This window comes from Kogia breviceps, chromosome 6 (genome assembly GCF_026419965.1).
Source record: "Kogia breviceps isolate mKogBre1 chromosome 6, mKogBre1 haplotype 1, whole genome shotgun sequence".
NCBI lineage: Eukaryota > Metazoa > Chordata > Mammalia > Artiodactyla > Physeteridae > Kogia > Kogia breviceps.
In genome coordinates, this window is record NC_081315.1 from 82,932,765 (window position 1) to 82,947,084 (window position 14,320).

The window sequence follows — 14,320 nt, forward strand, 5'->3', positions numbered from 1 at the left end:
CCACAGGAAAGCTCAATTGAGTACAATGTGTAATTTTTCTGAGGCTGTGATAGACACTTCAGGGTCCCAGATAGGCCCTGCAAATAAATATCAAGAAATAGCAGGGGCCCTGAAACTGTTTTAGGTCATCTTTCCTCCCCTCTGTCTGTCAGGCCAGCGGGGCAGCGAGCTCACAGGTTTTGGACATTTGGGGCTCATTCCCTTGTTTCCACAGTCATTGTTTTTGCCATTTCCTTTGAGTGAGGACAGTTTCACCTCGGGTTCTGAACAGCTTCTGTATGCTGCCTGGAACCCTCAGCAAACCTGTAATAAATGATCCGGACCTGGAGTCCTGGCTCCACGCTCTTATCTTCAGAAGTCGGTGGTGAAGCTGGAGGGAATGAAGAGCCTTCTTGCTGTTTTCTGACAAGGAGGTTCTAGGTCCAGAAAAAATAAAGGGAGTAAGTACTGAATTAGGAAAGAAGAGAGAGAGACAAAAGAAGCAGACCACCAGTGACCAGAGAAAGTGTTATAAAGCTAAATTCAGATAGTTTGGATTAAGGCATCTGGCTCCCTCGGGAATAACAGTGCTCAAAAGAGAAGCCAGCAGTAGCTGCAGCTAAGACTTCCGAAGAGAGAGGTTTTTCTTCTTTAAGAATGGGAGCATTGTGTAGATTACTCTTCTGATTTTGAAAACACAGACCACACAAGAGCTTCAAGAGCCTGCCTTTGCATAGAGGGTGAATCCTTACCCCTTATGGCCTTAAATCTTATCCTAGACCACTCACATCTCATTCAAGTGACGTTCTGTTGTAATGACACAACAGGCTCTTCCCTGCCACGTGGCCTTTGCACTTGCTGTTCCGTCTTCCAGGAGTGCTGTTCTCTTGTCCCTTCCCAAGGCTGGTGCCCCTTCTAGTTTAGGGTGACATTGTTCCTTCCTCAGACCATCCTATCCAAATAGCCCCCCCTATCCTCAGACACAATTGATCCCATTATACCTGAATTGCCTCTTTTATTCATTACTGTATTCTCATCTTCTAGAATAGTGCCTGGAATGTATTGGAGGCCCTCAATGCAAGAGAATGAATGAATAAGTGGGTAAATAAATGAAAGAATGATTGAATATAATTCACATTTTTTATTCTCTGGAGCCAGCAGTTAGATGGAAAAGATTAATTACCTTTTCTGTCTTCCTAGGCCAATGGTTCTTAAAAGCGTGGTCCCCAAACCAGCAGCAAGAAATCAGCACCACCTGGGAACTGTTAGAAATGCAGATTCTCAGGCCCCACCCCAGAGCAACCCAGTCAGAACCTTGGCGGGGGGTGGGGGGGGGGTAGTGTACCCAGCGATCTGTGTTCTAGCAGATTCTCCAGGTGACTGTGAACCTTGAGAACCACTGCCCCGGTTCATGGATGCTGGGCCTGGGTCTATCTGATGAACTCTACACCCCCCAGCCCTAGCACAATGCCTGGCACAGAGTAGACAGGAAATATTTGTTGAATGAGTTAATCTGTCTCCTCTTTCTCAGCAAGGTGCTCACCCGCTGCTGTGCACACTGAAGGCACTGGGTATACAACTGTCAAGGAAGGGAGCGAGTGCCATTAAGAGGGCCAGAGGGAGGCCTCTTGTGCTCTGCACTGCAGACGTTGCCAAATTTAGAATTCCAGCTCACCCATCCCTCCTTCCTGTGACCTCCGGAGCAAGAGGGGAGATTTCCAGCTGCTGCTAGATGCTAATTTGTTTTCATTTGACTCTTCAGTTCCTGCAAGCGAACCCAGGGGAGAGGGTGATGAGAGGCAGGCTTGCTTCACACACAGACCAGGGAGGAGAGCAGGAGAGAAGTGGTAGAGGTGGAGCCAGGCCAGCAGTGGCACTTGCGCCCAGGGCAGCTGGAAGGGGCAGGTCCTCGCTGCTCATAGACGGGCTCCTTGTTTCTATGCCAAGTATTGCTCTTGGCCCAAGAGGCTCCCAGCACAAGAGAGACTTTCTGGGGCTCTCAGCCTTGCTATTTTTACACTCCGACTTCCAGGCCCTGCTTCTGGAACAAAACTGCAAATGATAACATGGGCCACAGAGCCACTTAGAAAGGATATCTGTTGCTTTCTGCTCTTACCACTGAACCGTGTCCCGCTTTCCTCTTCTCCTTGAAGGCCCCTTCAGCAAGATGCAGTGATGCAGTGATGATATGACAGGAGACCCTAAAGCTTCTTAGCTGTGAGATCCTGTAGGGAAGGGAGGAGGAAGAAATAGGTGGGCTCTCAGTCTCTGCTGTGTGCCTGGGCGTGGAATATGATCCTCGGGTTTCCGGTGGGAGAGACTGCAGGTCATGGACCAGGCTGGAAGTAGCTGCCTGGGTTTACTGGATGCAGAATTAGGGAGGGAGACACGGAAGGGAGGACCCTATGCAAAGCCTATATTGGAAGTGTCCTTGCATGGATGTACCTAGTCTCCAGGGCAAATCTTGGTGCCCTCACTCACCAACTCTGTAATCTTGGTCAGGTCAACTGGCCTTTCTCATAGCCTCAGACTTGAAGCCATTGTGTCCTTCCTTATGTGTCTCCCCCACCACCCCCGCCCCGTTTATACACCTTCTAAATTCCCCCAAGCTGACCACAACGGACTTTTCTCAGATCTCTGAAAAAGTAACATCCGTTTCTACATAGGGACATAGTTTACCCCTTTGGCTTTAAACCAAACTGCCGTCCTCTCTGAGCCTTAGAAATGGGATAACCATAGCGTGTCCTTCAATAGAGCAGCAGTGGATACTCCACGAGCTCCTGCAATAAAGAAGCAATAAAGCAGCTGGGTATTTCAGCCCACAGCCCACATCAGCATCCCTGTTACTTTTACTGTTAATAACAGCACAGTTGTTACCAGCTCCTGAGAACCTCATGGCAGCATTAAGAGAACTTGGGTTTAAGCCTTGAAAGGGCCGGCTTCTTGTCTTGGCTGGCCATTATTCCCACTCTTACCTTCTGGTGGGATTGATGTGAGCATTCAACTAATCCCTGTTTTCAAGGAAAATCATGCATACAAGACCAATATTTAAAACAGATAAAAATGTTGCTGCAACAGCCAAAAGAGTCTGGACAGGCCTGGAGTTCCACCTACCTGCACCGCTGTCCTTCTCCCCAATTTGATAACATTTGAAAACCACTGACCCGTTGAATAAGGTCCAGGGTACTTATTTAAATGTGTACATAGGGGGCTTCCCTGGTGGCGCAGTGGTTGAGAGTCCGCCTGCTGACGCAGGGGACACGGGTTCGTGCCCCGGTTTGGGAGGATCCCACATGCCGCGGAGCGGCTGGGCCCGTGAGCCATGGCCGCTGAGCCTGCGCGTCCGGAGCCTGTGCTCCGCAACGGGAGAGGCCACAACGGTGAGAGGCCCACGTACCGCAAAAAAAAAAAAAAAAAAAAAAAAATGTGTACATAGTTTTATTTAGGAAAACAAAGCACATTGGGGCTTTGAAGATTAAACAAAATGAAGTGTAATGGCACTGAGGTACCTCAGAAGGCATATTTCTTGCTGTTCCTGTGGAACCTATCAATAAAAAAAAGAAACAAAATCTCAACTCCAGCCCAGGACTCTTTCCAGTTTATCATATTGTATTTCTTTTTGTCCATAACAACATTCACATACGCCTTCAAGGGAAGTAGACATGCTCTTAACTAGAAGCTTAGTATTCCAGAGCCTTGTGAAATTGCTCTGTTTTATGAAATTACACAGAACTGATTTCTTCAGAATTCTTCTTTGCTGAGCGCCAAGTTCAGTTCCCAGCATTCAGGACTTCATTCACTTATTTCTCCCTCCTTCTTTATGCATTCTCCCTTCTTCCTTTCTTCCGTCTACCCGTCTGTCTGTCCATCCATCCACCATCTACCCTCCATTCATGCAGCTCATTGTAATTGAACACCTGCCATGCTAGGTGTTGGAAGTATGATGGTGAACATGACAGAAATATGTCTGCTTGCCCTCACGGGGCTTACATTCCTTACAACCAGGGTAGGGTGATGTGGAAGGGAGTCTATAAATGATTCAGAACTGCTGATGATATTGTAGATGTGCCCACCTCACTTCCACCATCATCATCATCTGATCATCACCAATTTTTAGCAACAGAATAACCCCCCTTGTAATTTCTTTTTTTTTTTTTTTGCGGTATGCGGGCCTCTCACTGCTGTGGCCTCTCCCGTTGCGGAGCACAGGCTCCGGACGCGCAGGCCTAGCGGCCATGGCTCACGGGCTTAGTTGCTCCGCGGCATGTGGGATCTTCCCGGACCAGGGCACGAACCCGTGTCCCCTGCATCGGCAGGCGGATTCTCAACCACTGCGCCACCAGGGAAGCCCCCCCCTTGTAATTTTTATTCCAATAAAATCTCACCAGAAATTCAAAATATAAACCAAATATAAGTGAATGGGTCTGGTTGAAACAGAACAGACCACTTTCTGCCATGCAGCCCAAGGTCCCTCTCAACCACTTTGGAAAGTCACACCTGAAGACTGCTGACCTTGGTCTCTGCCCTTAGTATGATGTGATTTCATATTCTCATAGTGGTATGTAGCTATTGTTCATATATGCTAATGTCCCAGCTGTAGAGACAACGGGGATACATGTGTAAATTCAGGCCCTCAGACCTTAAAAACAACAGAAATGGTCACTAGCATCCTCTTTATGTCCTTCTAGTTTCCATCTCGAGCTTGTTGTCTGAGCTGCTAGAATTGGACAAGGGAACACCCTTGGTAGGGTTTTCTCCAACTTAATACCAAGACCTGTGTATTTTACCTTTCCCATCCCAGTTGAAATATTTAAAACAAAATAACAGCAGAAACAACCATCTCACTCCCTAAAACGGAGACAGGACAGAGGAGTGTATGCACATGTTTATTTCGAGTTGTTTCTGAAAGATTTGGGTAACTTGAAATTATTTAATCATGCTTAATTTCCTGTAGGGGGAGGGGAAATTTCCATCATAATTTGAGACAAGTGGCAGTTTTGCCTCTGGCAGATTTAAATGAGAAAAGTGAATGCTGGGATGCTAAACAACTGCATGAATGGACATCTGTGCTCATAGCCTTAATCAACTTCTTTGTTTGTTTTCTTTTTTTCTTCTTGCGGCTGAAGCAGCCTCAGTGACGCCAGCCCACATGATGCAGTGACCATTTGCTGAGAGCAAGGCCCACATACTTTCTCATTAAATTGCTCCAGCCTGTTGTGAATGACCACACAGAAAAGGGCCTCATCCTTAGAATGAAGTGATCCCCAGATTTAGAGCACAAGTTTATTAAGTTTTTCTACCTATGTATGTTGATAATAGCCGCCTGCGATTCCTCCATTATGCCTCCCTCTCTATGGATTTCTTACTCTGCTTCCTTATGTCTCTCCTCTCTTCTCTAGCACTTTAATCCATCTCATACTCAACTCAAAGGCCAAAAATGAGATTTTTAAAAAACAAATAGTTGGGGCTTCCCTGGTGGCGCAGTGTTTGAGAGTCCGCCTGCCGATGCAGGGGACACGCGTTTGTGCCCCGGTCTGGGAAGAACCCACATGCCGCGGAGCGGCTGGGCCTGTGTGTCCGGAGCCTGTGCTCCACAGAGGGAGAGGCCACAACAGGGAGAGGCCCGCGTACCGGAAAAAAAAAAAAAAAATCCAGTAAATTAATAAAATATTGATATAAGCCAGGGATGACTGAAATTTCCCAGTAGATGTATTTTATTTCCCACACATACAGTTCTTAAAAAATTATTTTTTTGAATTTAAATGCCTTTGGACTTTGCACATGCTTACCAGTTTGCCACCGTCCTCACCATTCTCTACTGTATCCCACACCTATCCTCCTTCATGCATTTATATTACTGGCCGGTTTTTAGAGTCAGTCTGGTTCCTTTTCGAATTCCAAGGCTTTTTCAGTCTGCCCTCCTTGGGAATCTTCTGTGTGCAGTTTAGAATTCTACAGTATTACAAAAGACTTGGCTACTTTGTAGATGTAGCCAAGTCTTTGTAGCCAAGTCTCCCAAATGGGAGGAGTTTTTAAAGCAAATGGAAGGTATAAATCCAGTACTCATAAATCCAGTAACTCATCCAGAAAGCAGTTAAAGAACATTAGAGTTGTACTCATCACTGGGAACGATACATGATCCCAAACAGTAAATCTTACAAATGTACAAAGGGATACGGTAGGTTTTGTGTGTAACCTTGCAAATTTTGCTTGAGTAGTTGATTCTGACTAATGGAGCTTTAGCCTGTTCGTTTATAGGGTCCTTGGAGCTGTAAGATGACTTGATAATGGGTCCTTTATATCCATGTTCTCAGGTGTCAACCTTCCAGTTCTTTCCATGTTTCTTTCCGTATTCCCCCTCTTTCCATACTTCGTGTCCATAGGATGGCTTTAGTTCTCATTTGGGCTATGGACACATCTGCCTGTGGAATTCTCCTGGCTGTTGGTAGTAAAATTGGAAGACTGTAATTGTTTCCTCTTTTAATAAAACCCTCTCTTTCTTTCCATTTTCCAGCAGATATATGGAGTGATCACTCCTTTCAGACTGATCCAGATTTGCCACCTGGCTGGAAAAGAATCAGTGACATCGCTGGGACCTATTATTGGCACATACCAACCGGGACGACTCAGTGGGAACGCCCTGTCTCCATCCCAGCAGATCTTCAGGGTTCTAGGAAAGGGTCCCTTAGTTCTGTAACGCCATCTCCCACCCCAGAGAACGAGGTAAAATGGAGTGTCTTTTTGATGGCTTAGTAGAGTGGATGTAACTTGTGATTTCTCTTTAGACTCATTGCTTCTGCCCCCCAACAGGTCATCAAGGTAAGCTTTTGATTTTCATGCATGTTGCATTTGAAACCGAAATGCTTCCTCTTAGTGAATAGTGTTAATACCATCTTTCAGGGATGTTTTCATTTTTTTAAATGGCTTTTGGTCTCTAGAAACACCATTTCAGGTACAGAAAGTAAGAGAGGCTGATTAATGAGAAGAGGTTAAGATTCCCTGGGGCTCACTGAGGCAGTAATTTACTCTGTAGGTGCTGTTGCATGGTGCGGGTTCCATAAAATATTTACACACAGAAGAATGTCTCTTGGCCAGATGTGTTATAATTACTGCATATCTTATTAATATCCGTGGGCTCATTTGACTGCATGGAGAGAATGTCTGCAGGAATAACCCTTGAGAGCCCTTAAATGCTTAATTTCTAATAAAAAAAAGAGGATCTGTTTATTTAGCAGAAGTGACATTGTTTTAGAAATAATTAGCAGTATAAATTTGTTCTGTCCCTGAGGATAAAATCTGATGTTTAAACAAAGAATTGAGGCATTAAAAAATTCCATCATGGTATTTATTAATACAAAAATCCCTGCAGTGAACCCTTGTGAATCCTGATAACTAAATATTCAAGGGAATTACAGTGGAAAAAGGTTAGAGTTAAGTAATGGCTTTTCTGGAGAAAAGAAGTTTCATTCCTAACACACGGGCACTTATGCCTTTTTTTGATCACAGTCTTCTGCTCTTTAAACAACTCATTTTCTTTTACTTTGAGGACATGGAAGGAATTTGAACTGCATCTCTTACCCCAAAGTTTCTCTTACATATTTGCTGCTATTATCACCCTTCCTGTCTTTGAAAGTAAACAACATCTTCCATTATTTACTTGCTCTTCTCTGGGAGGCTGGAAGACCTACATTCCAGCCACATTCCTGCTTTTACTGGGCTTAGGCATCTCACCCAACCTGGGCCTCAAATTCTCCATCTTTCAAGTGACAGGGTTGAGGTGAGCTATAGGCCCCGTTGATAGCCCAGGGCCTTGGTTTGTTGGTACTTGGCCCTGATGATCAGATATGTGCTTCAGTTCCACTGAATCATTTAGGATTTTGTTGCTTATCACTGAGTGATTTTGGTAACTTTTTATTAGCATAATATTTCTCCTCTCAGGGCACATCCCGTTCAGTCGATTTATTCGCCTTATGTGAGGTGTGCTGGGGGGTAAAGATGAACCAACACAGGCTGCTCCTTGTGGAGCTCAGCATGAAGTGGAGCGCTCTTCCGTTCCGGCCCAGTTACCTCTTGGCATTTCTCCCTGGACCGCAGAGTGGCCTCCCAGGGGCTGAGCGGGTCAGGACGCCCCTGGGCTCTCACGGAGGCACAGAGTTCCTCTTTCTTCACCTGTACTGCTTGGCCCTTGGCATCTCTGTTAGAATCTTTCTCTATTCCAGGGCTCCATCCCCCTTATTGTAACCCTTTACCATCTTCACCCCCAGGGAGTGCCCTGCAACCAGAGAATGCCCGGTTGGGAAGGAGGCATTGGCACCAGTATCTGTCCATTACAGACAGGGAAACCGAGGCACAGAGAGGCCAGTGGCCGGCAGCCACGCTGGCTCTACAATGCAGGGTTCCCGAATCCTCCTTGAATTCCAGGTCAGAGTTCTTCTCCCTTGGCTGCCCTGGCTCTGAGATCTCAGCCTACCTGCTTTCTCTTGGTCCAGAGGTGAGGAGATCAGACTAACTTTGAGATACCATTTCTGTTCAGTGAATCTCTTGTCCTCTGTATGTGGAAGAAATGAAGTTTGTCTCGGAGCCCACCTCCTGAGGCCAAGGCATGGGTGGGGTGAAGCCCAAGGAGGGCGTCCCGAGGTTTATGTGGCTCGGATTTTTACTTCTTTGATTAATATGGTAGACTTTCACTTTCACGTTTTCTGCGAAAAGTCTTAGCAAGAACGCAGCACAGGTGGGCTGCTGGCCCTGGGGATAATTATTGGGAAGCAGAGTCCACTTCTCATCCCTGAGCCGCCCTCTGATGCCCGCTGTTGCCTGCTCTGCCCCGTCCATGACTGCTTCCGCCCCTCTCCCACTCACTGCCTAGCCCCTCTTCCCAGGCTCAGACTGTGTCCTATGGCCGTCTGCCTCCCTTGCTCTCCTGGAGTTCGGCGTTTCCATCACATCCCCACTGGTCAGCCTCCCAGGTGCTCTGCATGACTTCTTGTGGCTTTCAGGGTATTTTCATAAACGTCACTTCATTTGTCCCCTTCAAGACTCTTCACGTAGCAGAGATGACAGCTGTTATGTTTCCCACTTAAGAGGTCACCGAGGCTCAATGAGTTGAGTAACCAGGCAGGTGGCATCAGGGTGGCAGGATGGTTCCGTTCCTCTCTTCTGTTGCCATCGTGTTGGACAAAGCCTTATCCCTCCAAGAAACGTGTTAACAGATGTGTAGTTTTTTGAAGTTTCAGAGAGAGACTCATTCCCAGCTCTTTACTTTCTTTTATTAATTCTATTTATTTATTTTTCGCTGCGTTGGATCTTCATTGCTGCGCGGGCTTTCTCTAGTTGCGGCGAGTGTGGGCTACTCGTCGTGGCATTGCCCGGGCGTCCCGTTGCGGTGGCTTCTCTTGTTGCGGAGCACGGGCTCCAGGCGCACGGGCTTCAGTGGTTTTGGCTCACGGGCTCTTGAGCGCAGGCCCAGTAGTTGTGGCGCACGGGCTTAGTTGCTCTGTGGAATGTGGGATCTTCCCGGACCAGGGATCAAACCCGTGTCCCCTGCACTGACAGGTGGATTCTTAACCGCTGCGCCACCAGGGAAGCCCCCCAGCACTTTAAATAGACCAATGGGATAGATGTTCTTTGGATCAACCTTTCGGTTGTTTGCTTCATGTACATTTTTTTCCCCTGGACATCAGGCCATCCACTAAGTCAAAGAACCAAGCAGATTTAAAAGGCAATACATTAAAATCCTAGGGGCAAAGGAATGAGCAGATAGGTAGAGAGGAGAGGAAGGGGAGAGGTGGGGGAAGACACAGACTGCTACGTTCCCAGGTCCTGCAGGTGCTGACACAGATCTTAAAGCAGAAGCACTAAGGGTAATCGAGTGTTTAGAGCGCCCGCTTCATGCCTCGTCTCCTTACTCCTCATAAAACCCTATGCATCTGTACGACAGTTGTCATTACCTTTTTACATTCGTCAACACACACAGAGAGGTGAGGGAGCTTGCCCAGGATCACACACCTAATAATACCTAGTGGAGTCAAGCCTGAATGGAGGTCTGCTGGCCCCTGCCCCTACCCCAGGTTTCACTATGTGTGTATCGGGGCTTGGAGAGCCTTGAATGAATGGCTTCATCTCACTCCAGGGGAGGACGGTGACCTATGCAGCACCTTCTAGAAAATGGCTTCTCTTGATAACATCGTCTCAGGTGCTAATAACAGTTGAAGAGAAATGACTATATCTTTGATGCCATTTCTTTGGTCCCTAAATAGAATCTATTTTGACTAATTTGGAAACATGAGAGAAAGCAAAATGTTAAGGGCGAGAAGATACTTGTAATATGTCGCGTTAGAAACGCATATTTTATACAGATTTTTCCTGAGCTGGCTTTAAAAAAAAAAAAAAAAGTAAGTGCCAAATCTGTTGACTCAGCTTCACCAAAGTTTAGGACGGAAGGCTTCCTTACAGTTTGAAAATTTTACATTTCACATTCCAAAGTTCACCAGGGAAGTGTTACGCCCAGCGCATGATGTTCCCTCTGCATACGCCAGCAGTATTTTTGAAAGTTTATAAACTGGCCGGGAAGCATTTGCTGCTGAAGTTTGGCCCAAAGATGATCTCCCCCCAGTCCATCAGTTTGTTCCAAGTTACTTAGATGTTGAATTTTAGAGAGAAGAGGGAGCTACACAAAATATTGTAGTGAATAACTGTTGGCCCATAAGCAAGTCTTACTTAGAATCTTTCCAGCAGAAGGTACTTCCAAGTTCCTTAAGGATAAGAGTATGGAGAAGCAAGTGGGTCTGAAGCAAGGGAAGGTCGAATTGTTTCTCAGGACCGTGATCTCTTCTTGATCACAATTCACTCTGTTCTTGCTGCATTGCCTCTGGAGTCTGGGAGGGGCCTGAGCAGCTAACTCCCCAGGAGGGGCCAAACCCATGTATTGCATTAGAACCTATGCATTTTCACGTACATTTTGAAATAAGATGACAACATAAAGGGGCCAGTCTGTCATCATTTCACTGAAATTCTTGACCTGATCAAGTAACCATGACATTTTAGAGCTGGCAAGAACCTTTGAGAAGGGCCTAGTGAATGCTACGGCAGTATTTCGCAACCTGTGAGCCAAGGACGGTGGCCAGGATGTCCTCTGGGGCTTGTAGAACATACTAAGTTTCCTTATTTTTACCCCAGGCCACTGAGCTAGACTCTCTAAGGGTAAGGCCTGAGAATCTGCCTTTATCATAAGCGTTCCAGGAAATTCTGAGTGAGTACAAGAGCTGGTCTTCTAGCGAATCTAGTCTCCCTGTTTTTATTTATATGTCACTTCCCCTTCAATTCTTTGGCTTCCCGCTAGCATCTCCTGGGAAGGATTGTTCTCACCCGTCTGCTTTGAAAGCCCTTTAACCTTTATTCCATTGTGTCTCTTTGTAGTATTCTTACTTGAGGCATGTCCACCTCCCTTTTGGGGGGTGTCGGGACCTGCCCCCCTCGTCTTGTGTCCCGGCACAGTGCCTGGTACGTGGCAATGTTCATTAAATGTTTGCTGAATGAAGGAATGAACCAGCTCTGTAGCGGAGGGAGCTCTTAGTTGCCTTGCTGTAGCGGCAGAGCCAGCACTAGAGACCCAGGTCTCCTGATTCTCCTCTAGTTTCTAAATACTGCTGCTGCTTGCAGAGACTAATTTAATTGCACAAGCATTTGTCAGTTTGTCTTCTAGTTAGATTCTTTTTTTTAACTTCTCTGGATTTTATTTGCGTGATAAACCAATAACTGTTCTTTTGATAGCGTTGCATCCACCAAAACACGGAAAGCAGTTTTAAAAGAAGGAAGAAATATACACACATATATGGATACAGTGCTTATTAACATTGACTGGCCTATTCCTTGAAATTCCAGAATTCCAGGTACTCTGCCATTTATCGTCAAGGCTACACATACCAAGGCTCAAGTCTTGACAAAAGAGGATTACGAAGCATAATTCATAACCCTTTGTAGTCCCTAGGCTCTCAAACTTTTTATTCTTACAAATGCCTTAGTAGAGATAAGGACACTGCTATTCCCGGGCACCTGGGCTAAGGGCTCATGTTTTTTTTTTTTTTTTTTTTTTTTTGACGGTACGCGGGCCTCTCACTGTTGTGACCTCTCCTGTTGCGGAGCACAGGCTCCGGACGCGCAGGCTCAGTGGCCATGGCTCACGGGCCCAGCCGCTCTGCGGCATGTGGGATCTTCCCAGACCGGGGCACGAACCCGTGTCCCCTGCATCGGCAGGCGGACTCTCAACCACTGCACCGCCAGGGAAGCCCAGGGCTCATATTCTTGACCTCACTCTGTCCACACTCTGGTGGGAAGTCTTCTAAGATCCCAGAAGAAAGAAATGGGAGAAGAAAACTCTCAGTAGTCAAGGTTATACAGTCAGATTGATTCCCTTAGTAGGTCATGAGGGTGCCATGCTGAAAGGTCATGAAGGGTCACGGCAGGTGCCGTGCTCCAGGCGCTGGGTCAGTCCCCACTGTCTCTGAGGAGCTAGGGCTCCAGGGCCCTCGAGAACCTGAGAGTCATCACCGTAATCAGGATAAGGGGTGCTGCAGCCTGGCCAAGGTCAAGACAAGCACCAGGAGGGTGTGTCCCCAGCCATAACTCTGACACCACCATCTCTCAGCTGTGCAAGGCTTTAGCTGCATTGCCTGAGAGATGACCGATTGGAGGTTGGTACCCATGGAAGATGGTCCCTGTTCTCCCTCTACTCTCCTTTACCTCTCTTTGTGTCTGTCTTCCCTGGGGCATGTTGCTCACCTGCCTTTTCATCTCTTATTGTCTTTCTCTTTGTCTCTTCTTTCATCTCTCACGCCCATCACCCAGACTGCAGACTTTTCTGTACAACCCAAGCATCTGTGTTGGTGTCTTTTTTCTTTAAATTATTAGCTAAAATGTTGTATTCTCTCTTCTTAATTTAAAAAAAAAATAATAGATGAATAGAATATATGTTCTTAACATTTAGGACAAATTGTTTTTGTCCTTCGTTGCCCTTGACTTAAAAAAAAACAGTCACTTAAATGGAGGAGAAAGTTTCTCATCTTCCGATGTCAGTGAAAATTTTAAATATGGGAAGGAAAAAAGGTCTTTGGCCCGTTCGTAGCATATCATGTTAGTTTCCATTTTTATTTGCTTGAGTTTTGTGCTGAAGGGTTTCTTTAGGGATACTTATGTTATTTTAAGGTTTTGCAAAATCACTGTGTAGGGCCTTTGTTTATTTAAATCTGTAAAAGGTGATTGTTGGAAGTTTGCCAGCTGACTCATGTCTCCGTAGCATGAGAGCTAGATTCATACAGTCTTAGAACTATAATCAACTTTTACTTTACAGGGACTCCTACATCCAAATACATAAATACATAAAATACATTTAAAAACTTAAACACACATATAGAGAAGTGTTTGATAAAATGCCAAAGCCTTTTCTGAATACATGTTTTAAAAAATGCTCTTCTTTCACTCTTTGTAGTCCTAACACAGTGTCTTTTGGGTATAATTTCTGATATCAGATTCCCTTTGTCAGACACACATGCCTTTTTTAAAATGGCTTCACAAGAGCGCAATTATCTTCAATCTTCCTAATTCACCATCTGATTACATTTTCAAAGTTCAACCTAAATGAAAACCAAATAATGCTCACGTGACAGTTTGGGACCAAATAGGCTTGTTTTCTTTTTTAAGAAGAAATTTTGGCTTAAAATTTTATTTTGTACTTGATACTTCAAGTCCTTATCGTGAGTGTTTATTAATCCCCCTATGACGGTAACGCTAAACATTTTTCGGTCACTGGCCCTTCTGAAAACAGAAAAGTTGGGGATAAAATGCACTTGCACAAAACCCCACATCCATTTCAGGGGGTTCATGGGTCACCACAGCTGACAGGTTAAGATTTTCCTGTAATATTTTCTCCTCAGTAAAAGCTGAACACTGCTTTTGGGGATGGAGTGAGGAAAGAGGTGAGAGGCTAGACAGCATTCCTGCTCTGTGCTCAGTAAAAGAGATTATTTTAAAAAAAATAAACACAGTGGTCCAAGTTCTGTTTTAGTTTGAAAAACTGCAGGTTGGGTGCCTAGTCCAGCAAAGAAAGCAACAATGACACCAACCGTGTAGAAGTGATAATGGATCCAAATTTGCAATGACCATGCCCTCAGAGAGGCCTTCAGAGCCAAATAAATGCATTTTTCAACACCTGGGACATTTGATCTTCTCTGCTTCTTGCTCTGAGTGGCTTTAAAAATTGTATTGTGTGCAGAAGTTATGGGTCAGTACTACCGTCTCATTTTCAAAGAACTTTAGTTGTAAAGTTACTTAGTGGAAAAGTTTCTCT

General features: G+C 45.5%; 1 protein-coding gene across 42 annotated transcripts in view; it reads left to right on the plus strand.

The window, feature by feature from the left end:
• APBB2 (amyloid beta precursor protein binding family B member 2) overlaps positions 1-14,320 on the plus strand; it is a 381,324-nt gene that overhangs the window by 255,564 nt on the left and 111,440 nt on the right. For 32 of the 42 annotated variants that reach the window (XM_067036201.1, XM_067036188.1, XM_067036204.1 and 29 more), the window contains one exon: positions 6,494-6,702. In XM_067036201.1, the coding sequence (XP_066892302.1) occupies positions 6,494-6,702 (209 nt within the window). The remainder of the gene's footprint in view (positions 1-6,493; positions 6,703-14,320) is intronic. The other 10 variants (XM_067036193.1, XM_059067059.2, XM_059067063.2 and 7 more) reach the window with 1 other exon arrangement.